The 25981-nt window shown below is 49.5% G+C and overlaps 1 protein-coding gene across 1 annotated transcript in view; it reads right to left on the bottom strand.

Moving 5' to 3' along the window:
• Window positions 1-25981, bottom strand: part of gucy2g (guanylate cyclase 2g) — a 116640-nt gene that overhangs the window by 41047 nt on the left and 49612 nt on the right. The window contains exons 12-16 of the mRNA XM_038773202.1: window positions 21253-21336; window positions 20304-20408; window positions 18599-18670; window positions 12498-12666; window positions 12246-12401 (exon numbers count right to left, since the gene is read on the bottom strand). Coding sequence (XP_038629130.1) covers window positions 12246-12401; window positions 12498-12666; window positions 18599-18670; window positions 20304-20408; window positions 21253-21336 — 586 coding nt within the window. The remainder of the gene's footprint in view (window positions 1-12245; window positions 12402-12497; window positions 12667-18598; window positions 18671-20303; window positions 20409-21252; window positions 21337-25981) is intronic.

The raw sequence follows: 25981 nt of genomic DNA, 5'->3' as shown, positions 1-25981 counted from the left end.
CACCCTGCTCACCAAACCCACCCTGCTAACCAAACACACCCTGCTCACCAAACCCACCCTGCTAACCAAACACACCCTGCTCACCAAACCCACCCTGCTCACCAAATCCACACTGCTCACCAAACCCACCCTGCTAACCAAACACACCCTGCTCACCAAACCCACACTGCTCACCAAATCCACCCTGCTCACCAAACCCACCGTGCTCACCAAACCCACCCTGCTGACGAAACACACCCTGCTCACCAGCCCAGCCTGCTCACCAAACCCACACTGCTCACCAAACCCACACTGCTCACTAAAGCCACACTGCTCACCAAACCCACCCTGCTCACCAAACTCCCCTGTTCACCAAATCCACACTGCTCACCAAACCCCCCCTGCTAACCAAACACACCCTGCTCACCAAACCCACACTGCTCACCAAACTCCCCCTGCTCACGAAACCCACCCTGCTCACCAAACCCACACTGCTCACCAAAGCCACACTGCTCACCAAACCCACCCTGCTCACCAAACTCACCCTGCTCACCAAACCCACCCTGCTCACCAAACCCACCCTGCTCACCAAACCCACCCTGCTCACCAAACCCACCCTGCTCACCAAACCCACCCTGCTCACCAAACCCACCCTGCTCACCAAACCCACCCTGCTCACCAAACCCACCCTGCTAACCAAACCCACCCTGCTCACCAAACCCACCCTGCTAACCAAACCCGCCCTGCTCACCAAATCCACACTGCTCACCAAACCCACCCTGCTAACCAAACACACCCTGCTCACCAAACCCACCCTGCTAACCAAACCCGCCCTGCTCACCAAATCCACACTGCTCACCAAACCCACCCTGCTAACCAAACACACCCTGCTCACCAAACCCACACTGCTCACCAAATCCACCCTGCTCACCAAACCCACCCTGCTCACCAAACCCACCCTGCTCACCAAACCCACCCTGCTCACCAAATCTACCCTGCTCACCAAACCCACCCTGCTCACCAAACCCACACTGCTCACCAAACCCACACTGCTCACTAAAGCCACACTGCTCACCAAACCCACCCTGCTCACCAAACTCCCCTGCTCACCAAATCCACACTGCTCACCAAACCCCCCTGCTAACCAAACACACCCTGCTCACCAAACCCACCCTGCTCACCAAACGCCCCCTGCTCACCAAACCCACCCTGCTCACCAAACCAACCCTGCTCACCAAACCCACCCTACTCACCAAACTTCCCCTGCCCAACAAATACCTACTGACTAAACGCACCCACTCACCAAGCTCCCGGGTATGGTTTTAGTTCCAAAGCTGCACATGTTTACTTTAGCTGCACCTTGGAATATATGGTGAACTGAAATGGAGTTATAGAAACTAGATTCTACCAGTTAGCTAATAAACCCACCCTGCTCACCAAACCCACACTGCTCACCAAACCCACTCTGCTCACCTAACTCCCCCTGCTCACCAAATCCACCCTGCTCACCAAACCCACACTGCTCACCAAACTCCCCCTGCTCACGAAACCCACCCTGCTCACCAAACCCACACTGCTCACCAAAGCCACACTGCTCACCAAACCCACCCTGCTCACCAAACTCACCCTGCTCACCAAACCCACCCTGCTCACCAAACCCACCCTGCTCACCAAACTCACCCTGCTCACCAAACCCACCCTGCTCACCAAACCCACCCTGCTCACCAAACCCACCCTGCTCACCAAACCCACCCTGCTCACCAAACCCACCCTGCTAACCAAACACACCCTGCTCACCAAACCCACCCTGCTAACCAAACCCGCCCTGCTCACCAAATCCACACTGCTCACCAAACCCACCCTGCTAACCAAACACACCCTGCTCACCAAACCCACCCTGCTCACCAAACCCGCCCTGCTCACCAAATCCACACTGCTCACCAAACCCACCCTGCTAACCAAACACACCCTGCTCACCAAACCCACACTGCTCACCAAATCCACCCTGCTCACCAAACCCACCCTGCTCACCAAACCCACCGTGCTCACCAAACCCACCCTGCTCACCAAATCTACCCTGCTCACCAAACCCACCCTGCTCACAAAACCCACACTGCTCACCAAACCCACACTGCTCACTAAAGCCACACTGCTCACCAAACCCACCCTGCTCACCAAACTCCCCTGCTCACCAAATCCACACTGCTCACCAAACCCCCCTGCTAACCAAACACACCCTGCTCACCAAACCCACCCTGCTCACCAAACCCACCCTGCTAACCAAACACACCCTGCTCACCAAACCCACCCTGCTAACCAAACACACCCTGCTCACCAAACCCGCCCTGCTCACCAAATCCACACTGCTCACCAAACCCACCCTGCTAACCAAACACACCCTGCTCACCAAACCCACACTGCTCACCAAATCCACCCTGCTCACCAAACCCACCGTGCTCACCAAACCCACCCTGCTGACGAAACACACCCTGCTCACCAGCCCAGCCTGCTCACCAAACCCACACTGCTCACCAAACCCACACTGCTCACTAAAGCCACACTGCTCACCAAACCCACCCTGCTCACCAAACTCCCCTGCTCACCAAATCCACACTGCTCACCAAACCCCCCCTGCTAACCAAACACACCCTGCTCACCAAACCCACACTGCTCACCAAAGCCACACTGCTCACCAAACCCACCCTGCTCACCAAACTCACCCTGCTCACCAAACCCACCCTGCTCACCAAACCCACCCTGCTCACCAAACTCACCCTGCTCACCAAACTCACCCTGCTCACCAAACCCACCCTGCTCACCAAACCCACCCTGCTCACCAAACCCACCCTGCTCACCAAACCCACCCTGCTAACCAAACACACCCTGCTCACCAAACCCACCCTGCTAACCAAACCCGCCCTGCTCACCAAATCCACACTGCTCACCAAACCCACCCTGCTAACCAAACACACCCTGCTCACCAAACCCACCCTGCTAACCAAACCCGCCCTGCTCACCAAATCCACACTGCTCACCAAACCCACCCTGCTAACCAAACACACCCTGCTCACCAAACCCACACTGCTCACCAAATCCACCCTGCTCACCAAACCCACCCTGCTCACCAAACCCACCGTGCTCACCAAACCCACCCTGCTCACCAAATCTACCCTGCTCACCAAACCCACCCTGCTCACCAAACCCACACTGCTCACCAAACCCACACTGCTCACTAAAGCCACACTGCTCACCAAACCCACCCTGCTCACCAAACTCCCCTGCTCACCAAATCCACACTGCTCACCAAACCCCCCTGCTAACCAAACACACCCTGCTCACCAAACCCACCCTGCTCACCAAACCCACCCTGCTAACCAAACACACCCTGCTCACCAAACCCACCCTGCTAACCAAACACACCCTGCTCACCAAACCCGCCCTGCTCACCAAATCCACACTGCTCACCAAACCCACCCTGCTAACCAAACACACCCTGCTCACCAAACCCACACTGCTCACCAAATCCACCCTGCTCACCAAACCCACCGTGCTCACCAAACCCACCCTGCTGACGAAACACACCCTGCTCACCAGCCCAGCCTGCTCACCAGACCCACCCTGCTCACCAAACCCACCCTGCTCACCAAACTCCCCCTGCTCACCAAACCCACCCTGCTCACCAAACCCACCCTACTCTCCAAACCCACCCTGCTAACCAAACACACCCTGCTCACCAAACCCACCCTGCTCACCAAACCCACCCTGCTCACCAAACCCACACTGCTCACCAAACCCACACTGCTCACTAAAGCCACACTGCTCACCAAACCCACCCTGCTCACCAAACTCCCCTGCTCACCAAATCCACACTGCTCACCAAACCCCCCCTGCTAACCAAACACACCCTGCTCACCAAACCCACCCTGCTCACCAAACCCACCCTGCTAACCAAACACACCCTGCTCACCAAACCCACCCTGCTAACCAAACACACCCTGCTCACCAAACCCGCCCTGCTCACCAAATCCACACTGCTCACCAAACCCACCCTGCTGACTAAACCGACACTGCTCACTAAACCGACACTGCTCACCAAACTCCCCCGCTCACCAAACCCACCCTGCTCATCAAACGCCCCCTGCTCACCAAACCCACCCTGCTCACCAAACCAACCCTGCTCACCAAACCCACCCTACTCACCAAACTCCCCCTGCCCAACAAATACCTACTGACTAAACGCACCCACTCACCAAGCTCCCGGGTATGGTTTTAGTTCCAAAGCTGCACATGTTTGCTTTAGCTGCACCTTGGAATATATGGTGAACTGAAATTGAGTTATAGAAACTAGATTCTACCAGTTAGCTAATAAACCCACCCTGCTCACCAAACCCACACTGCTCACCAAACCCACTCTGCTCACCTAACTCCCCCTGCTCACCAAACCCACCCTGCTCACCAAACCCACACTGCTCACCACACTCCCCCTGCTCACGAAACCCACCCTGCTCACCAAACCCACACTGCTCACCAAAGCCACACTGCTCACCAAACCGACCCTGCTCACCAAACCCACCCTGCTCACCAAACGCACCCTGCTCACCAAACCCACCCTGCTAACCAAACACACCCTGCTCACCAAACCCACCCTGCTAACCAAACCCGCCCTGCTCACCAAATCCACACTGCTCACCAAACCCACCCTGCTCACCAAACCCACCCTGCTCACCAAATCTACCCTGCTCACCAAACCCACCCTGCTCACCAAACCCACACTGCTCACCAAACCCACACTGCTTACTAAAGCCACACTGCTCACCAAACCCACCCTGCTCACCAAACTCCCCTGCTCACCAAATCCACACTGCTCACCAAACCCCCCCTGCTAACCAAACACACCCTGCTCACCAAACCCACCCTGCTCACCAAACCCACCCTGCTAACCAAACACACCCTGCTCACCAAACCCACCCTGCTAACCAAACACACCCTGCTCACCAAACCCGCCCTGCTCACCAAATCCACACTGCTCACCAAACCCACCCTGCTCACCAAATCCACACTGCTCACCAAACCCACCCTGCTAACCAAACTCCACCCTGCTCACCAAACCCACCCTGCTCACCAAACCCACACTGCTCACCAAATCCACCCTGCTCACCAAACCCACAGTGCTCACCAAACCCACCCTGCTGACGAAAGACACCCTGCTCACCAGCCCAGCCTGTTCACCAGACCCACCCTGCTCACCAAACCCACCCTGCTCACCAAACTCCCCCTGCTCACCAAACCCACCCTGCTCACCAAACCCACCCTACTCTCCTAACCCACCCTGCTAACCAAACACACCCTGCTCACCAAACCCACTCTGCTCACCAAACCCACCCTGCTCACCAAACTCCCTCTGCTCACCAAACCCCCCCTGCTAACCAAACCCACCCTGCTCACCAAACCCACCCTGCTCACCAAACCCACCCTGCTCACCAAACCCACCCTGCTCACCAAACCCACCCTGCTCACCAAACCCACCCTGCTCACCAAACCCACCCTGCTCACCAAACTCCCCCTGCTCACCAAACTCCACCCTGCTCACCAAACCCACCCTGGTCACCAAAGCCACCCTGCTCACCAAACCCACCCTGCTCACCAAACCCACCCTGCTCACCAAACCCACCCTGGTCACCAAAGCCACACTGCTCACCAAACCCACCCTGCTCACCAAACCCGCCCCAGTCAGCCCTCTCAACACCATGTTTACCTTCTCTAAGGATGGAAGGAAGAAACCTTGACTGCTTCCACATTACTTACCAATTGCTGCTATGTACAGTTCCCCACCCTACGCCCCCTCACCTGCCTTCACTGTTCTCTTGTGTTCCTTTGGGGCATCATGATATTGCGACGTCTGTAAACGGTCTGGGACATAACAGCATAAGAAAATGAGAATGAGAAAGTGCTATTTGTCTTCAAGCCCATTAATTGACACAGCATACATAAACACTCTACAATGGGCTCTATCCATTCCATTTAATCTCCCGCAGAAAAGTTCATATCAGAATTTCCCTCCCCCCACAGTCCCCAAATTTATCTTAGCCACAGCCTCAGAATAACTGCCTCACTTTATACCCGACATTGTACAGCTTTGTCCCTGCGCTTCTCTGTCCCTTTCCTTTAAAACAAAACATTTTATTAAGGTGATTTTTTTAAAAGAACTCCATAAAATCCGTATTACACAACAACTACAATTCAAGACTCAACCACCCGCATCCCTTCACACCCACAAAGATAAACAACCAAGACAAAATTCAAAACAAATCTCCACCCCCCTCCCCCTCAACATCTGACAGTGACCAGCTCCCTGAAAAGGAAATGAGAAGCTGCTGGGTATCCAGAATTTCCCATGACATTCCAGCTCTGGCCTTCTTGATAACCTCTACTTGTTTGTCCATGAGATGGAACCCTAACAGCGCTGTGGGTGCACCGCCACCTCAGAGACTGCAGCGGGTCAAGAAGGCAGCTCGCTGCCACCTTCTGTAGGGCAAACAGGGATGGGTAATAAAGTGACGGCAACATCCCATAAACGAATTTTAACAATACATGATTAGCCATGGCATGCACAGCGTTATATTCACTGGTTATTTTCAATAAGTAATCCCCTCGATATTGATGTGAAGGGTAGGGGCCTCAGAATGAAATCCATGGACTCCAATGGTTTCTGTGCCCTAAACCAAATGGGGTGGCCATAAACTTCAACACTATAGTGCCTGTGTGGTGGTGGTGGTGGTGGGGGGGGGGGGGGGGGGGGGGGGGGGGGATCACGTTCATATGTTTTTGTCCTGTCCAAAGCTGGAGGATTTTTAGGTCCTTAGGGAAATCTCTAAAGTGGTGCACATGAAACTGGACCCAGGCCCCCGGGAGGCCATATTCGCGGTGACGGACCAGTCGGCATTGGAAACGGGTGCGGAGGCAGATATCGTAGCCTTCGCCTCATTGATCGCCCGATGGTGGATCCTGATGGGATGGAGAGCAGCCTCTCCACCCTGTGCCCTGGCGTGGCGGGGGGGACCTGTTGGAATACCTGACCCGTGAGAAGGTTAAGTTTGAATTGAGGGAATGACGGAGGGGTTCTACAATTCATGGGCATTATTCATTATACACTTTCAAGAACTGGATAACATCGAACATTAGTTGAAGGGGGCTGGTTGGGAGGGTTGGGGGGAGGGGGACTGTGTGTGTTAATGGTGACTATGGGTGATTCTTTTTTGTCATTTGTTTATGTGAACACGCGGGCTAATGTTTGGGGTTTGGTGGGAGGATGGGATCGGTGTTAATGATATGGGGATTGACATATACGTTACTGATTATTGTTTATCATTGGTGGGTGTAAATGTGGGAGAAAATGTGAAAAAGGAAGAGAATAAAAATATTTTTTTTTAAAACTATAGTGCCTGTGGTTTTTTCACTGTTGTGGGAGCTGTTTCAAGCCCAAAATGACATTAACAGCTTCTGCTCAGACCTCTGGTATGAGTTGCACCCGGCATGATTTTGATAAGATTATTAACACATTCTCAAGGAGTGTCCACTGGGAGAATGAAGTGTTGTCTAATCAGGTTGTTAACCAGTGCGTAACGCTGATTTTACATCAGTGCGGCCAATTTGGAATTCAACCAATGGCATCGCTTCAACACGCCCAGCTGTACATGTGTTCACCAGCAGGAAGGCACCTCAATCCCCAGCTCTATTAACCGGGATCATCAACCGTTTTCAGGTTAGTTGCTGATTGATCTTTATGAGCACTTGCTCCGTTTGTAAAGTGGTTGGTGATTCTTAGAGCTGTTTAAAATGACCAAAGGTCTACAGAGAGTGATGGATAAGATGGATAAAGGGGACCCTGTAGAAGTGGTCTCCTGGGATTTCCAAAAGGCATTTGATAATACAGGGGGAGTTTGGTGCAACATCAAAACCAACTGCACAAGTTAAGAGCAAATGGAATATTGGGTAACATATTTGCACAGATTAAGGGTTGCTTAGCTACTAGGAAGCAGAGATTAGGGATAATTTAGTCTTTTTCAGGTTGGCAACCTGTAACTAGGTAGAGTGCCACATGGACCAGCACTGAGCTCTCAGTTATTTATCATCTATTTCAAAGATTTGGATCGTAGAATTTACAGTGCAGGTGGAAGCCATTCGGCCCATCAAGTCTGCACCGGCCCTTACAAAGAGCACCCTACTGACGCCCACGTATCGACCCTATCCCCGTAACCCTCACTTAACATTTTTTTGGACACTAAGGGCAATTTAGCATGGACAATCCACCTAATCCGCACATCTTTGGACTGTGGGAGAAAACCGGAGCACCCGGAGGAAACCCACGCAGACGCGGGGAGAACGTGCAGACTCCGCACAGACAGTGACCTAGCCGGGAATCGAACCTGGGACCCTGGGGCTGTGAAGCAACTGTGCTAACCACTATGCTACCGTGCTGCCCAAATGGATGATGGGACGGAAAATGACATTTTCTAAGATAGGTAGGAAAATAAGTTGTCAAGAGGCGGTAAAGAGACTCCAAAAGGATATAGATGGGTTAAATGAGAGTGCAAAAATAAGGCAGATGGGATAAAATATGGGGAAATATGAACTGATCCATTTTGGCATGAAGAATAGAAAAGCAGTATACTATTTGAATGGAGGGGAAGTACAAAACTCGGTGATGGTGATGGTAAAATACAGATGGAGGGTGAGAAGGTAAAATCAAATACTAGTGTTTTGTGTTTAAACAAAGGAGATTACAATGGGATGAGAGGAGAACTAGCTAAGGTAGACTGGGAGCAAAGACTTTATGGTGGAACAGTGGAGAACCTTCCAAGCGATTTTTCACAGTGCTCAGCAGAGGTTTATACCCACAAAAAGGAAAGACGGTAGAAAGAGGGAAAATCGACCGTGGATATCTAAAGAAATAAGGGAGAGTATCAAATTGAAGGAAAGAGCATACAAAGTGGCAAAGATTGGCGGAAGACTAGAGGACTAGGAAATATTTAAGGGGCAACAGAAAACTACTAAAAAAGCTATAAAGAAGAGTAAGATAAGAGTATGAGAGTAAACTTGCTCAGAATATAAAAGCAGACAGCAAAAGTTTTTACAAATATATAAAGCAAAAAAGAGTGGCTAAGGTAAATATTGGTCCTTTAGAGGATGAGAAGGGAGTTTTAATAATGGGAGATGAGGAAATGGCTGAGGAACTGAACAGGTTTTTTGTGTCGGTCTTCACAGTGGAAGACACGAATAACATACCAGTGACTGATAGAAATGAGGTTATGACAGGTGATGACCTTGAGAGGATTGTTATCACTAAGGAGGTAGTGATGGGCAAGCTAATGGGGCTAAAGGTAGACAAGTCTCCTGGCCCTGATGGAATGCATCCCAGAGTGCTAAAAGAGATGGCTAGGGAAATTGCAGATGCACTAGTGATGATTTTCCAAAATTCACTAGACTCTGGGGTGGTCCCGGTGGATTGGAAATTAGCAAACATGACACCACTGTTTAAAAAAGGAGGTAGGCAGAGAGCAGGAAATTATAGGCCAATGAGCTTAACGTCGGTAGTAGGGAAGATGCTGGAATCTATCAAGGAAGAAATAGCGAGGCATCTGGATAGAAATTGTCCCATTGGGCAGACGCGGTATGGGTTCATAAAGGGCAGGTCGTGCCTAACTAATTTAGTGGAATTTTTTGAGGACATTACCAGTGCAGTGGATAACGGGGAGCCAATAGATGTGGTATATCTGGATTTCCAGAAAGCTTTTGACAAGGTGCCACACAAAAGGCTGCTGCAAAAGATAAAGATGCATGGCATTAAGGGTAAAGTAGTAGCATGGATAGAGGATTGGTTAATTAATAGAAAGCAAAGAGTGGGGATTAATGGGTGCTTCTCGGGTTGGCAATCAGTAGATAGTGGTGTTCCTCAGGGATCCGTGTTGGACCCACAATTGTTCACAATCGACATAGATGATTTGGAGTTGGGGACCAAGGGCAATGTGTCCAAGTTTGCAGATGACACTAAGATGAGTGGTAAAGTGAAAAGTGCAGAGGATACTGGAAGTCTGCAGAGGGATTTGGATAGGTTAAGTGAATGGGCTAGGGTCTGGCAAATGGAATACAATGTTGACAAATGTGAGGTTATCCATTTTGGTAGGAATAACAGCAAACGGGATTATTATTTAAACAATAAAATATTAAAGCATGCTGCTGTGCAGAGGGACCTGGGTGTGCTAGTGCATGAGTCACAGAAAGTTGGTTTACAGGTGCAACAGGTGGTTAAGAAGGCAAATGGAATTTTGTCATTCATTTGTTGAGGGATGGAGTTTAAGACTAGGGAGGTTATGCTGCAATTGTATAAGTTGTTAGTGAGGCCACACCTGGAGCATTGTGTTCAGTTTTGGTCTCCTTACTTGAGAAAGGACGTACTGGCACTGGAGGGTGTGCAGAGGAGATTCACAAGATTAATCCCAGAGCTGAAGGGATTGGATTACGAGGAGAGGTTGAGTAGACTGGGACTGTACTCGTTGGAATTTAGAAGGATGAGGGGGGATCTTATCGAAACATTTAAAATTATGAAGGGAATAGATATGATAGATGCGGGCAGGTTGTTTCCACTGGCGGGTGAAAGCAGAACTAGGGGGCATAGCCTCAAAATAAGGGGAAGCAGATTTAGGACTGAGTTTAGGAGGAACTTCTTCACTCAAAGGGTTGTGAACCTATGGAATTCCTTGCCCAGTGAAGCAGTTGAGGCTCCTTCATTAAATGTTTTTAAGGTAAAGATAGATAGTTTTTTGAAGAAAAAAGGGATTAAGGGTTATGGTGTTCAGGCCGGAAAGTGGAGCTGAGTCCACAAAAGATCAGCCATGATCTCAATGAATGGCGGAGCAGGCTCGAGGGGCCAGATGGTCTACTCCTGCTCCTAGTTCTTATGTTCTTATGTTCTTATCTGGGTGTTCTGCTACAGGGATCACAAGTTAGTAAGGATGTACAACAAGGGTGGCACGGTGACGCAGCGGTTAGCACTGCTGCTTCACAGTGCTGAGGACCCAGGTTTGTTCCCAGCCCCGGTTCACTGTCCGTGTAGAGTTTGCAGATTCTCCCTGTGTCCGCGTGGGTCTCACCCCTGCATCCCGAATGATGTACAGGTTAGGTAGATTGGCCACGCTAAATTGCCCCTTAATTGGAAAAATTAAAAAAAGGAGGTGCAAGTGATTTGGAAGGTAAACGGAATATTGTTGCTGGTTGCAAGGGAAGTGGCAAATAAAAATAGCAAAGTTTTCCTGCAGCTGTTCAGGGCCTTGGTGAGATCACGTCTAGAACACCGTGTACAGTTTTAGTCTCCTTATGTGGAAAAACATATATAATTGTGTAGAAACAGCTCAGAGAATGTTCACTTGACTCAGCGCTGGGATGAAGGGCTTATTTCAAGAAGAATGGTTAAACAGGTTGAGCTCCGAGTCACTGGGGTTTAGAAAAATGAAGAATGGTCATGTTGAAACACAGAAGATATCGAGTGGATGTGATAGGGCCGAATGCAGAGAAGCTGTTTCCTCTTGTCGGGGAGACTAGAGTTGGGGGACACAGTAGGGGTTTCCCTTTTAAGGGAGAGATGTTTAGAATGTTTTTTTTCCTCTGAGAGGTTGGTTAGTCTGTGAAATTATCTTGTCCAGCATGGAGGCTGGGTCATTGAATTTATTTAAGGCCGAGTTAGATTTTTGACCGACAAGAGAGCCAAGAGTTTTGAGGGGGTAACCAGGAAAGTGGAGCTGAGGCCACACCAGATCAGCCATGATCTTATGGAATAGTAGGGCAGGCTCAAAGGGCTGAATGGCCTACTCCTGTTTCCAAGTCCTATGTATCATACAGGTCAATGGCCCATGTCTTGGCAGCAGTCACAATGCCTTCATTCAGCACAAGTTTTCTGCACCATTTGCATTTGAACCACCATGACCAGCCTGGGGAAGCTGCTGTGCACATATAATTAAAGTTACGCAGCCACATGAATTGCAGTTGAGCAGACGACTAGAGTGCTTAAACAACGTTTCTATTGCTTAGAGCACTCTGGAGGAGTCTGGCGGTACTTGGCAGAACATCTGTCAACATATACGGTGCAAAACCTCACCACAGCAACGAGCTATACAGTGACAGGCTGAGGCAGGGGAGACGCAGCAAGAAGTGGAGGAGAAAGAGGCCGAAGGAAGGGGAAATATAACAATCGATATAAATCACTGTTTTACCTTTGGGGTTCATCTGAAAATCATGGAATGGCCCCATGTCCCCATGGTACAGCAATTCCCTTATAAGAATAGCAAAACTATACACATCTCCTTTCTGTGTTCCATTCAATGGGTACTCCTTGAGACGCAACAGTTCCGGAGCAGTCCAGTACAGCTCTGTAAGGAGATAAATTGAATAAATGTGGAAAATGGATAGCAAATTCCTCAAGGCGAGCTTTCTCTTAACCATTGTTTAACAGTGATTGAATGTACCTTCATAGTTCGCCTCTTCTGAAACAATTACTTTCCTCTTGGTTCCATATCGAAACTCCCATAGGCCAAATCCTGATATCTTTACTTGCATCCGACTGTCGACCAGACAAGTCTTCGGTTGCAAATTCCCATGAGACTTCAGTGGACTGTTGTGTAAAAATATCATTCCCTATGTCAAAATTTTAAAAATCATTAGCTTCAATGCCGTCTTTCCTCCTCCCTTTGCCCTGCGAAAGTTAATCACAACCATTTTGTTTAATTGTGACCAGCGAATCTGAGAAATTCTGAGGCAAGGCCTGAATTTGAAGCCAAAATTAACAAGTTAGAAATCAAAGAAACCTACAGACAGGAGACTATTCAGCCCAATGTGCCTGAGCTTGCTATAAAAGGAACAGCTGGGCTTAATCCCCTATTCCTGCTTTTATGTTTGTAATCCTGTGAGTTCCACATCCTCAAGTAAAACTCCCTTTTAAAATTATTTATGGATTTAGCTTCCGCCTCCTAATAAGAGTTTTGTTCCTGAGTGAGAACAAATTGTCCTCATCTCCACCCTCAATCTTTTGTCTGTGATATTGCATCCAATATCTCTGGCTGTTGAACCCACTCGTCAGAGGGAATCGTTTTCCTCTCGTTACCCCATCAACCACTTTGAAAAGGTCACCGCTTAATCATCTCGGTTCCAGGCAGCGATATCCAAACTTTTCTAACCCCTCATCGTAACTAAAGTCCCTCACTCCTGTTGTGGTGAGATAACCACTGTAGCTATGTGTACTGCAGTAGGGGGATGTATGCCTGTACCTGTAATACAGGTTCCTCCGGTCAGCCCCTGCCGGCTAGCTCCGCCCACAGGGAGCTTGTGTATAAATATGTATGAGAGCTGCTCAGACCCTCAGTCTACAGTTGCGGATGGAGGGACAACATCATACAGCAATAAAGCCTCTATTGTACTAGTCTCTCGGCTTCGAGTATAATTGTTAGCGCCACAATTTATTGCTGTACGATTTCCCAGTCACCATGGACATCAGAGTCATGCCTGACCGTCTGCAGCTGGATCCACATTCGCCTCACGCCAGAAAAGACTTTGATCACTGGCTCGCAGTCTTCGAGGCCTACATCTCTTCAGCACACCCTCCCCCGACGGAGGCTCAGAAAAAGCAACTCCTGTACTCCAGACTTAGCTCCAGCGTCTTTCCGCTCATTCGAGATGTGACCGACTACACCGCAGCTATGGAACTGCTCAAGGAGAATTATGCACCATCGACGAACACCCTGTTTGCGAGGCATCAACTTTCTACTCGCGTCCAGCAGCCGGGTGAGTCGATTGAGGACTTCTGGAGGGCCCTTATACCTCTGGTACGAGACTGCGACTGCCGGACCCTCACAGCCGCGGAACATTCGGATTTACTCATGCGCGATGCCTTCGTTACAGGCATTGCATCGGACCCCATCCGGCAACGACTGCTGGAAGGGGTCGCCCCCGACCTCGCGGCCGCAAAGGCCCTGGCGCTCTCCATGACGGCCGCCTCACGTAGTGCGCACACTTACTCCGCTAGCCACTCGGCCCACCCGTCCTACCCCTCGTGGACCCCGCAAACGGCTCCCCAGGCCCATCCGTCCCACCCCTCGTGGACCCCGCAAACGGCCCCCCCCAGCAGCCGCCCCCACGCACTATGCCTGCGCTGCCCGCCGCACCGCACCCCCTGGGGGTCCCCACTGTTACTTCTGCGGCCAACAGAAGCACCCTCGCCAACGCTGCCCGGCCCGCACAGCGACCTGCAAAGCTTGTGGAAAGAAAGGCCACTTTGCAGCGGTGTGTCAGTCCCGGATGGTCGCCGCTATCGCGCCGCCAGTCCCCACGCCTCAGCCGCTCCCTCAATGGGCCCCGCCGTCCGCTTCCCCCGACCCCACGTGCAATCAGTGGGCGCCGCCATCTTTTGCCGCCCCGCCACGTGCGCCCCATGGGCGCCGCCATCTTCATCCACCACAGCCATGTGCGTTCCATGGGCGCCGCCATTTTGTTCCGACCCCATAACGTGCGCTCCATGGACGCCGCCATTTTACCCACAGGTACTGCGGATGCCGCCATCTCGTCTCCAGGGGCCGCCATCACGGGACACGGGTCGCTACCGCTCCTTGTCGGACTCATCTGACTCAACCGCCGACCAACTACTGCTCGCCTCCGTTACGCTCGACCAGTCCCGTCCTCGCAACCTGGCACCCTCTTCCACATCGGTGCTGGTCAACGGCCATGTGACCTCCTGCCTCATCGACTCCGGGAGCACCGAGAGCTTCGTCCACCCGGACACGGTAAGGCGCTATTCCCTTGCGATCCATCCCGCCGACCGGCAGATCTCCCTTGCCTCCGGTTCCCACTCTGTCCCGATCCGGGGTTTCTGCCTGGTTAAACTCACTGTACAGGGTGTGGAATTCGACCGTTTCCGTCTGTACATTCTCCCCGACCTCTGCACTTCACTCCTACTAGGCCTGGATTTCCAGTGCAATCTCCAGAGCCTCACCCTCAAATTCGGTGGACCCCTACCTCCCCTCACCATTTGCGGCCTCGCGACCCTCAAGGTTGAGCCCCCTCCCTCTTTGCCAATCTGACTGTGGATTGCAAGCCCGTCGCCACCAGGAGCAGACGGTACAGCACCCAGGACAAGGCCTTCATCAGGTCCGAAGTCCAGCGGCTGCTTCGGGAGGGTATCATCGAGGCCAGCAACAGCCCTTGGAGAGCCCAGGTGGTAGTGGTTAAGACCGGGGAGAAGCACAGGATGGTCGTGGACTACAGCCAGACCATCAACCGGTACACGCAGCTCGACGCGTACCCCCTCCCCCGCATTTCTGATATGGTCAATCAGATTGCACAGTACCGGGTCTTCTCTACTATTGACCTGAAATCCGCCTACCACCAGCTCCCCATCCGTAAATCGGACCGTCCCTACACTGCCTTTGAGGCGGACGGTCGTCTGTACCAATTTCTGAGGGTTCCCTTCGGCGTCACGAATGGGGTCTCGGTCTTTCAGCGAGAAATGGACCGAATGGTTGACCGGTACGAATTGCAGGCCACCTTCCCGTACCTCGACAATGTCACCATCTGCAGCCATGACCAGCAGGACCATGATGCCAACCTTTATAAATTCCTCCAAACCGCATCTCTCCTTAATCTCACGTACAACAAGGAGAAATGCGTGTTCCGCACAGACCGCTTAGCCATCCTCGGCTACGTAGTCCAAAACGGACTACTGGGGCCCGATCCCGACCGCATGCGCCCCCTCATGGAGCTCCCAATTCCCCACTGCCCCAAGGCCCTCAAACGCTGCCTTGGGTTCTTCTCCTATTACGCCCAGTGGGTCCCGCAATACGCAGACAAGGCCCGGCCACTTATCCAGTCCACACATTTTCCCCTCTCGGCCGAGGCACAACAGGCCTTCGCCTGCATTCGATCTGACATAGCCAGGGCGGGGATGCACGCCATAGACGAGACTCTGCCTTTCCAAGTAGAGAGCGACGCTTCAGATGTCGCCCTTGCCGCCACGCTGAATCAGGCCGGCAGACCCGTGGCATTCTTTTCACGCACCCTCCACGCCTCCGAAATTCGGCATTCCTCTGTCGAAAAGGAAGCCCAGGCAATCGTTGAAGCGGTGCGGCACTGGAGGCATTACCTGGCCGGCAGGAGATTCACTCTCCTCACTGACCAACGGTCGGTAGCCTTCATATTCAACAACACGCAGCGGGGCAAGATCAAGAATGACAAAATCTTGCGGTGGAGAATCGAGCTCTCCACCTTTAACTACGAGATCTTGTATCGCCCCGGCAAGTTCAACGAGCCCCCAGACGCCCTCTCCCGAGGTACATGTGCCAGTGCACAAGTGAACCAGCTCCGTGCCTTGCACGACAGCCTTTGCCATCCGGGGGTCACCCGCTTGTACCATCTGATCAAAGCCCGCAATCTGCCCTACTCCGTCGAGGAAGTACGGACAGTCACCAGAGACTGCCAGATCTGTGCGGAGTGCAAGCCGCACTTCTACCGGCCAGATCGCGCGCGCCTGGTGAAAGCATCCCGCCCCTTTGAACGCCTCAGCGTGGACTTCAAAGGGCCCCTTCCCTCTACCGACCGTAACACCTACATCCTTAGTGTGGTCGATGAATTTTCTAGGTTCCCCTTTGCCATCCCATGCCCAGATATGACGTCTGCCACCGTCATCAAGGCCCTGGATTCCATTTTCGCCCTGTTCGGTTTCCCCGACTATGTCCACAGTGACAGGGGATCCTCATTCATGAGCGATGAGCTGCGTCAGTTCCTGCTCAGCAGGGGTATCGCCTCCAGCAGAACGACCAGCTACAACCCCCGGGGAAACGGGCAGGTAGAGAGGGAGAACGGGACGGTATGGAGGGCCGTCCAGCTGGCCCTACGGTCCAGGAACCTCCCAGCCGCTCGCTGGCAGCAGGTCCTCCCTGACGCGCTCCATTCCATTCGGTCGCTACTGTGCACCGCAACTAACAGTACACCCCATGAACGCGTTTTTGCCTTCCCTAGGAAGTCCACATCAGGAGTGTCGCTCCCGACTTGGCTCACGACTCCGGGCCCAGTCCTTCTCCGTAGGCATGTACGGCACCACAAGGCGGAACCCCTGGTGGACAAGGTACGCCTTCTCCACGCCAACCCTCAGTATGCATACGTGGAGTTCCCCGACGGCCGCCAGGACACAGTCTCGCTCCGGGACCTGGCTCCCTCAGGTGCCGATCCCATGCCCACACCCCTTCCCGCGCCAACCCCAGCGCCCCCCTATTCGTCCCCATCAGGTCCATCCCTCATCCCCCTGCCCACCCTGGAGGACACGGAAGATTTCGGCTTGCTCTCGGAGTCATCCCGCCAGCAGCCAGCACCAACACCGCCAGCACCTGCACCATCGGGGCCATCACCGCCTGTGCCGACGTCACCACCACAGCTACGCCGATCACAGCGGAACGTCCAACCACCGATTCGGCTCAACCTGTAACCTGCTAACCGGATGGACTCTTGATTTTCCTTGTTGGACCCTCTTGTAAATAGCATCCTTTGTATTAGAGTTACATGTCACCCCCGCCGGACTCATTTTTACAGGGGGTGAATGTGGTGAGATAACCACTGTAGTTATGTGTACTGCAGTAGGGGGATGTATGCCTGTACCTGTAATACAGGTTCCTCCGGTCAGCCCCTGCCGGCTAGCTCCGCCCACAGGGAGCTTGTGTATAAATATGTATGAGAGCTGCTCAGACCCTCAGTCTACAGTTGCGGATGGAGGGACAACATCGTACAGCAATAAAGCCTCTATTGTACTAGTCTCTCGGCTTCGAGTATAATTGTTAGCGCCACACCTGTAACATCCTGGTAAACCACCCCTGTTCCCTTTATAAAGTGTTTATTTCTTTTCTGAGGGGTGGTTGTCAGAATTGTCCAGCATGATCCAGCTATAAGGCCTAATAAGCCTTTATTATTTCATGGTATGTGTCTTGGCCAGCATTTGTGGTGTATCTTTAATTATCTTTGGGAAGGTGGTAGTGATGTATAAAGTTCCAGCCAGATCTCTTTGTTCTTATAGTCAATCTACACTCGATCAACACAAATAATACAAGGAGTGATTTAATTAACTTGCTTGGCAAGTTGGCCAGGAATGAAGAGTGAGGTGTTACACCTTGAAGGGATGTCCTCGATGCTCTCAGGAAACCTCCTGAATGATCTGCCCCCTCCTCCTTCCTGCCTTTTTGCAACTCAGTCTCATAAATAGACTGCCCATGTCAGCCCACCTGCTCACGCCTTAGTATCCCGGTCAATTGGTTTGTAGCAAGCTCAATTGGCCTTTAATTATTTATTTAAATATGGCGAGTAGGCTGCCGTTTTTGGGACCCGCTCACCAAGAGTATTCTGGGGAACAGCTTGGGGGACAGCGAGGGGAAAGGTGGGGGTCTGAAATCCAGCCAATTAAACCAGAAAGTTTCATTTCAAACTTACATGGCTTTTCACAAGAATATCAGGTTGTTTTCAAATCTCATTCCTCTCACAAATGGATATCACAATTAATACGGACTTCATTACCGTCAACATATAAAATCTTACTCACGTTTACTATATCGTAAGCAAGTGAGAGCTTGAAAATCCAATCAAGTTCAAAATCTGTGTTTTTCAAGATATCCTGGGGAAAGAAAATGGAATACCTGTCTATTGAATATATCCACTGACTGTTTGTTACCCCGATAAATATGTGCGGACTTTTTAATTCAGCTTTGTGATTGGAGGAAAATGTTGAAAGCTTGGTCGAAGCTGTGTATAGGCAGGTGCCCTTCCCAAATGCTTGATCAGAAAGGCAGCTGGGTGCAACTTCTGTCTGCCTCCTCGCCCTTTTTTGTTTAAAGCCGCAATATCCCACCAACAACACTGTAAATTGTATATTGGAATATTAACGCCGCTCAAAAAAAAACTAATTCCTTTAGTTTCGCTGATGTGGAAAATGTTAGGAGTTTTTATTGACGTAGTTCTGTGTTTGCACACATCTGTGAAGTGCGATTGGATTAAATGTGCTGAATAAATACAACTTGTTGTGCTTTACAGATGGTGGCAACCTGGACCCTGTGATACTATTACCCTCCAATGGAATGAAGAAACAGCATTAAAAGATATATATTCTACGGGTATTGATCCATGACAGGAGGTTGCATGAATGTTTCCAATTAAACAAATTTTCAAATCATTTTCAATGAGCAACTTTGCTTCTAGGAAAAGATACTGCCAGGGACTGCCAAGGTGCACAGGTGGCACTTTCAGCTGGTGGGGCACTGCCAGGGTGCCAGGCTGGCGGTGCCAAGATGCCAGGCTGGCATTTTTCCCATACTGGGGACCAGGCCAAGGGGTGCCCTATGCGTGTGAGGTGGGGTGCAGGGGTCTGAGGACCCCCTTATAGGTAAGTTGGGACTTTGGGGGGGATTAGAGGCTCGTGGCAGGGGTTGAGAGATCCAGACACCATTTAAAAATGGACTAAGTCCGACCTTGCCGTGGTATTTCCTGCTGTGGTCCCAATACATAGCATGGTGTTTCTCGCTGCTGCAAATGCTGGGAAACTCCCGGCTAAATGCGCTCATCACGGGACTCAATTTGGATAGATCGCGTCCAGAAAGAGAGATAGAGAGAAGAGAGGGAGCAGGTCCTTGTCCCTGTGTGTCCAGGTCTCAACTCTGCTTCCCTCTAGAATCAGCCCACTCAGGCAGGAGCCAATCACCATCTGTTACCGGGCAGAATCCAGCCTTCTTTTGGCTAATTCGTTGGCCACCAGCCATCCAAGCAAACCGAGTCCCACCTCATCTCTTGGGTGCCACAATTTCTGGGTGTTGTTGTCTGACGCTAACAGCACCATATACTATGTTGCAAATTCCTGAATTCTTCATTCTCTCTGCTGCTTGACTTGTGTCCATTAAGCAACCGTGGATTAAAAATGATAATGGCAAAAATAAAGAAAGCGGAAATAAGGGAATCAACAGGATTGTAACAGTGTGAAGAGGGTTAAGAAAGCAGACAGTCTGTAAACCTTACAGACAAGATTATCTTAGAGAGGGCACGGAAAGTGGAGAAAGGTATGCATTCCTAGGGAGGCCATGGGGAAGTCATTGGGAGGAGGATTGCCTTGCTGGGTAAGGGAAAGGGGAGGAAGCAATAGGTGGAGCTGAATGGTCAACACCATTCTCTGTGAACTGATTACACGGTGATAAAGTTTAATACACCTTTGAAAATACTCAATGGTGCTATATAATTTACACACTTAACAATCAGCTTACCTTTAAACTACCCTTTTTGCAGTATTGTGAAACGATACATCTGTGTGGTAAATCTGTACATACACCAAAGAATGTTACTAGATTTTCATGTCTTAGTTCTCGCATCTGGAACAAATATCAATAATTGCGTTGGACACAATTTTGAAATTGAATGGATATTGTTTTCTTCAAATGTACATATCTGAGTCACTAAACATGTAGCAGTGAAAATCGTGCCCCTCAGTATGTAGTGGATACAAATCAATAGATTGCAGTCTTGAAGAAAGAAAATCTTTAGACATCTCAGGCAATAAAGGATTAGGACAAGGACAGTGGAGTTGACTGAGAAAATCATACATGTTCTTATTGAATGGTCGAGCAGACTCGAGGACCATATGACCTAGCCATGTTAATACTTCTTATATTTACAATCATAAGCAGTGCTTCTTTCTGACTGTCCTTTGCATGATAATAAAAGTATGTATTTTGTTTTAAATCCTGAAGAATATTTAGTTTGCAACATTATTAAAGGGGGTGTGTTCCAGTCCCCTATGCCTGAATTATGTGCTGGATTAGCTGAACTCAACCAGAGGAGGCTGAAGAGGCATCACAACTAACAGTAACAGTACTCCTATGCTGTAGATGAAGAAAGAAACCTGGCTTACTGCTCCCAAGCATTATTCAGGAATCCCTACAGGATGGTACATGTCCTTAGTTATCAGCAGAGGACAGGACCAGGCTTGAATAGGCTGCCAACACTCATTGCTGAGGCACGTGCATATACTGGAGCTTAGGGCTGTGGGGACCTCAGGTCCTACAGCGTAGCGAGAGTCAGTGTCTTGGGAAAGGAGGAGAGGGAAGGTTGAATAAAGATTGACAAGAAAGCAAGTTCTACAACATACAAAACTAATATTTTTTAAACTTATACTGAGAGGTTGCATGCTGTAATTGTAACCATATTTTGTCATACCATCTGCAGCTCTTGTAGTATTGATTGCTTACTCATATCTGGAAATGTTGATCCATCAAGGTGCATAACTGCGACATAATTTCCCTGTCACGGCAGAAATAAATGAGTACCACAGCAGTAATCATGTCATGTTTGTTTTCAGCACATTTTCTTTCAATGGATTTGCAATTTGACCAGGTAGTTCTCTAACGAATCCTTACTGTAATTATAAACCGTATTTGTATCATAGATCATACACACTGAGTCAATGCTGGGGGACAGTTGGTGCAAGAATATTTGTGGGCACTTAGCTGCCTTTGCAGGAAAAGAGAGGGGCTCTGCCTCACCTTGGGCATGTTGGTTGGTGTGAGGCATTAAGTTTGTACAATCCACTCTAAAGAATTTTAGTACTATCCTCACCAGTGTTGTGCATCTTGGCAGACTGCCGTCAGGATGTTCGCAGATTAAAAGAGGCGGTAACGGTATTATGATCTTTATTGGCCAGAGATGGAGGCAGAATATTAAAATAGTGCACACATTTTGTCCAAATACTGATTTCCCATATGTCCCCCCACCCCCCCCCCCCCCCCCCCCCCCCGCCCCACCGCTCATGACCCCCCCGACCATTCCTGACACATGCTAATGCATTTATTCCTGGGAAATCTCATGGTAACTCACTCACTCATAAAGATCATTTGGGATTTTTGTAGTATATTTTGGAGGACGTTTCGCAGGAGGAGGAGGAGGTTTGACATGGGGTTGGTCACTGCAGGGCCTGGCGTCAAACATTTCAGGCACTGAGGAGAATATGTATCATAGCATCATATCATATAATTTACAGTGCTGCAGGAGGCAATTCGGCCCATCGAGTTTGCACCAGCCCTTGGAAAGAGAAGCCTATGCCTCCACCCTATTCGCGTGACCCAGTAACCCCACTTAACCTTTTTGGATGCTAAGGGCAAATTTAGCACGGCTAAACCACCTTACCCACATATCTTTGGGCTATGGGAGGAAGCCGGAGCACCCGGAGGAAACCCACGTAGACACGGGGAGAACGTGCAGGCTCCTCACAGACAGTGACCCAAGCCGGGATTCGAACCTGGGACCCTGGAGCTGTGAAGCAACTGTGCTACCCACTGTGTTACTGTGCTGCCCTGTAGATTGTGTCAGCCTCCCCGAACAGGCGCCGGAATGTGGCAACTAGGGGCTTTTCACAGTAACTTCATTTGAAGCCTACTTGTGACAATAAGCGATTTTCATTTCATTTCAAGAATGCTGTAATCGTGACTTGTATGATATCAAAGATTATTTGGAAATTTCCGTGAACAATAAAGCAAGTTAATACTATTTAGTACCAATATGAGAATTCATAAGAAAAACTTTATTAATGATTATACTGATACAATTGTTGAGTGCATTATAAAATGTCAATTGTACCTGTAGGTGACACTGTGCCCCATATTATTCACAATGAAGCTGAGATAATAGCTTGGATTGTTGCTTCCCTGGCTCTTCAAGAGTGGATGGGGCAGAAAGTCACAGGAATATTAGAGGTCAGGGATTCCCCGCACAGCATGAAGCTTAAACCCTGGGTTGTGGTGGCTGCCAATCATCCCAGCGGTGAGTGGTTGCGGGGGCGGCACGTAGTGGCAGGTGGTATGTGGGGTTGTGGATTGCAGACGTGAGGCGGGAGGTAGATAGTGAAATCAGAGGCCTGGAGGAAAGGTTTGAGACCTAGAAGGGAATTTGGAAGCATGCGGGGAAGGCCGGAGTGCTGGGCGTGGGGGTGGGGGCAGTGGGTTTTAGCTGGAGGCTTGAGGGTGGTGAAATTGAAGGACTGGACCAGGGAAATAAGGGACTTGGTGAGATTGGTCGTATGGGGTGTTCCTGATCATGGAGTTTCCTCCATCATGCATACTGGATCCAACAGATAGGTATATACCCACTAACTTCCTGGTCTGCCAAGTAAATCCTCACCTTGATGTGACTGCTGGATTTCCTGAGGCTACAGAGGCCACGTCATCCAGAATTAAAGAAACAGCAGAGAGGCTCGCCGCCTCATAATCTTATTTAAAGTACTAACCAGCCTCCTTGGAATTGTGTGGACACCTGTTCATCTCCCCCCTTCTATTAAAGTCAGAGGTGGGTCGATTGGAGGTGGATTTGGATTTTTCAACTGACTCAACCCCTTTCTTTGGGTGAAAATTACCCCTGATGAACCAAAGTGTGACGTGTGAACAGTGGTGGCGTGTCAGCGCCATAGATCTCACAATCTCTTGAGTAGACGATTTCCCCTTTCCCAACCTCAGTTTGAGTCCGGTGCCAAGGCAAGGTTGTCTCCAGATGTCCAATGATACTATTGTCACCAAAGGGATTAAAAAACCAATTACATTATAATAATAAGAATAATAATTGTCGTACTCTCATATACGGCAAAAAAAGCACTGAATCCCTTCACTTTTTAATATCATTTGATGTTTTCGAGGAAACAAACATATACTTCGGAGTAAGATAACAGCTGAAATTTCATTTTTTTAAAACTTCAACAGAAATCCTAGAAACTTGCAGAATTTCCATTCTCATAATGTAAAAATTTGACATTTCACGAATATAAAATTAGTTTATGAAGGCCAAAGAGATTGTTCAGAAAATTTAGAGCACTGTTAAAAAGCCAGTTATATCTCATTCAACCAAGTGTTACTTTTTCAAGAGTCGTTACGAGACTAGCTATATAAAAGGGCAGGTTCTTGGTAATGATTTCTAATTGAACACAGTCGAGAAGAGTTTCAAAAGCAAGTCCTGTGGGCAAGCGTAGGTTGGAATATTTTGAACTTAGAAAATAACTGGTCAGGACCATTTCTGGGCCCTAACCCCAATAATGTGTGATGTCTAAATCATAGAATTTACAGTGCAGAAGGAGGCCATTTGGTCCATCGAGTCTGCACTGACTCCTAGAAAGAGCACCCTACCCAAGGTCAACACCTCCACCCTATCCCCATAACCAGTAACCCCACCCAACACTAAGGGCAATTTTGGACACCAAGGGCAATTTATCATGGCCAATCCACCTAACCTGCACATCTTTGGACTGTGGGAGGAAACCGGAGCACCCGGAGGAAACCCACGCACACACGGGGAGGATGTGTAGACTCCGCACAGACGGTGACCCAGCCGGGAACCGAACCTGGGACCCTGGAGCTGTGAAGCAATTGTGCTATCCACAATGCTACCGTGCTGCTCCTATATCTTATGAATTTATGAACTTAGAAGCAAAGAGGGCTCAGAGCTATTGGGGACATCAGTACCCATCTTAGTCTTTCAGCTAAGGCTATGGTCGCTTCAACCTTCCATCTTAAAGGTGCATGGAGAGCAGGTTCTAATGCCACTCAGGTCTTCCATGAAGATGTAGCCACCAAATCATTTCCAGGTTTCTGACTCAGTTGGAGAGCAGTGTGATGCTGAGAAAGCTCCATCAGCGTAGGAAAATAGCCCTTAGATGGGACTTTGATTGTCTGCCCATCTCCATGGAGCAGGTTGCTGATTCCCATGACAGACCACCCGGGCAAAATTTCCCAGAGATGGGACCACTTTCGATAGCTGTCTCAGTGAGGTTTTGCACTACTTTCCAAGCACCCTTGCAGGGAAGGGGGGACTTGAGCTATAGAATCACTGACAGCATTGCCTATATTTCCACATTTAACTGTCTATGTGTGAATTCCAGAAGCTGCTGTCAGCTTCAGAGGATTAATGCTGGTGAATGCTGACAGTTTCACCATCATTACCACCAGAAACTCTGAACCAATATGATGTAACTGTCCTCAGATAATGTTAAACTTTGTGTTTGAAACTACATCCCTTCCGCTTCAAGAACTCATGCCAATGGAGAATTTGAAAATAAATGAAATAATGTAGCATTGCGAGTATTTACAATAATTGTAATAATATTGATAATATTAATTTATCTGCTTCAGAAACTAGTATGATACTACTTCACGACCCTTATTCAGTTATCACATATACCCAGATATCACATTCTACCTTGCCTCCCGTGACCACCGTGTAGTAGCTAGCTCCTTTAAAGGACATTCACTGGGGGAGGGGCCTTGTGAACAGCTAGTCCAATCAGGGACAGGAGTTGGGGATTCACTGGGACATGTTGGGACTTGACCCAGCAGTTGGACCCGAGATTTGAGCATTTTAAAGCACTCTGTAAATAGTTGTTTATAGTTGGAATAAATTGTTCTTTCTGACAAGTTAACTGGTGGAGCCATTTCTTGAAGCTACATTGGCAAGGAGGTAAAGACCAGGGACACAGATTGCAGATTTCATGGAAAAAGTCCAATTGCAAGAGTTGCAGAATCAGTTCGGACAAATCCAGCCAGCAATGAAGAGGACTGTCGAAGTGCCTATTTTTTGGGGAAATTAGAGACGTTCTATCCTGCTACAGAAGATTGGATACAGCAGGTGGAATGCTGTAAGATTATTTTTCTGTGCAAATGAAATAGAAGGGGAAGAGAAGCAGAGAGTAATTTTGTTAACTGCAAGTGGGCCACAGACATATAGTCTGATTCGAAGCTTATTGTCCATGGATGCCCTGATATCAAAACATTTGCAGAGATCGGAGATCAAAGGGCATTACCACCCCAAGCCCCTAGTAATTTTACAGCATTGTAAGTTACATCAGCTGGAAGAGCCCCAGCAGAGACCATTAAAGCATTCTTGATGAGGCTCAAGAAGATTGCAGAGCATT

Source organism: Scyliorhinus canicula, chromosome 16 (assembly GCF_902713615.1).
Source record: "Scyliorhinus canicula chromosome 16, sScyCan1.1, whole genome shotgun sequence".
Classification (NCBI taxonomy): Eukaryota; Metazoa; Chordata; class Chondrichthyes; order Carcharhiniformes; family Scyliorhinidae; genus Scyliorhinus; species Scyliorhinus canicula.
Note: the sequence above shows the minus strand (reverse complement) of the source record. Positions and strands in the feature narration are given on the sequence as shown.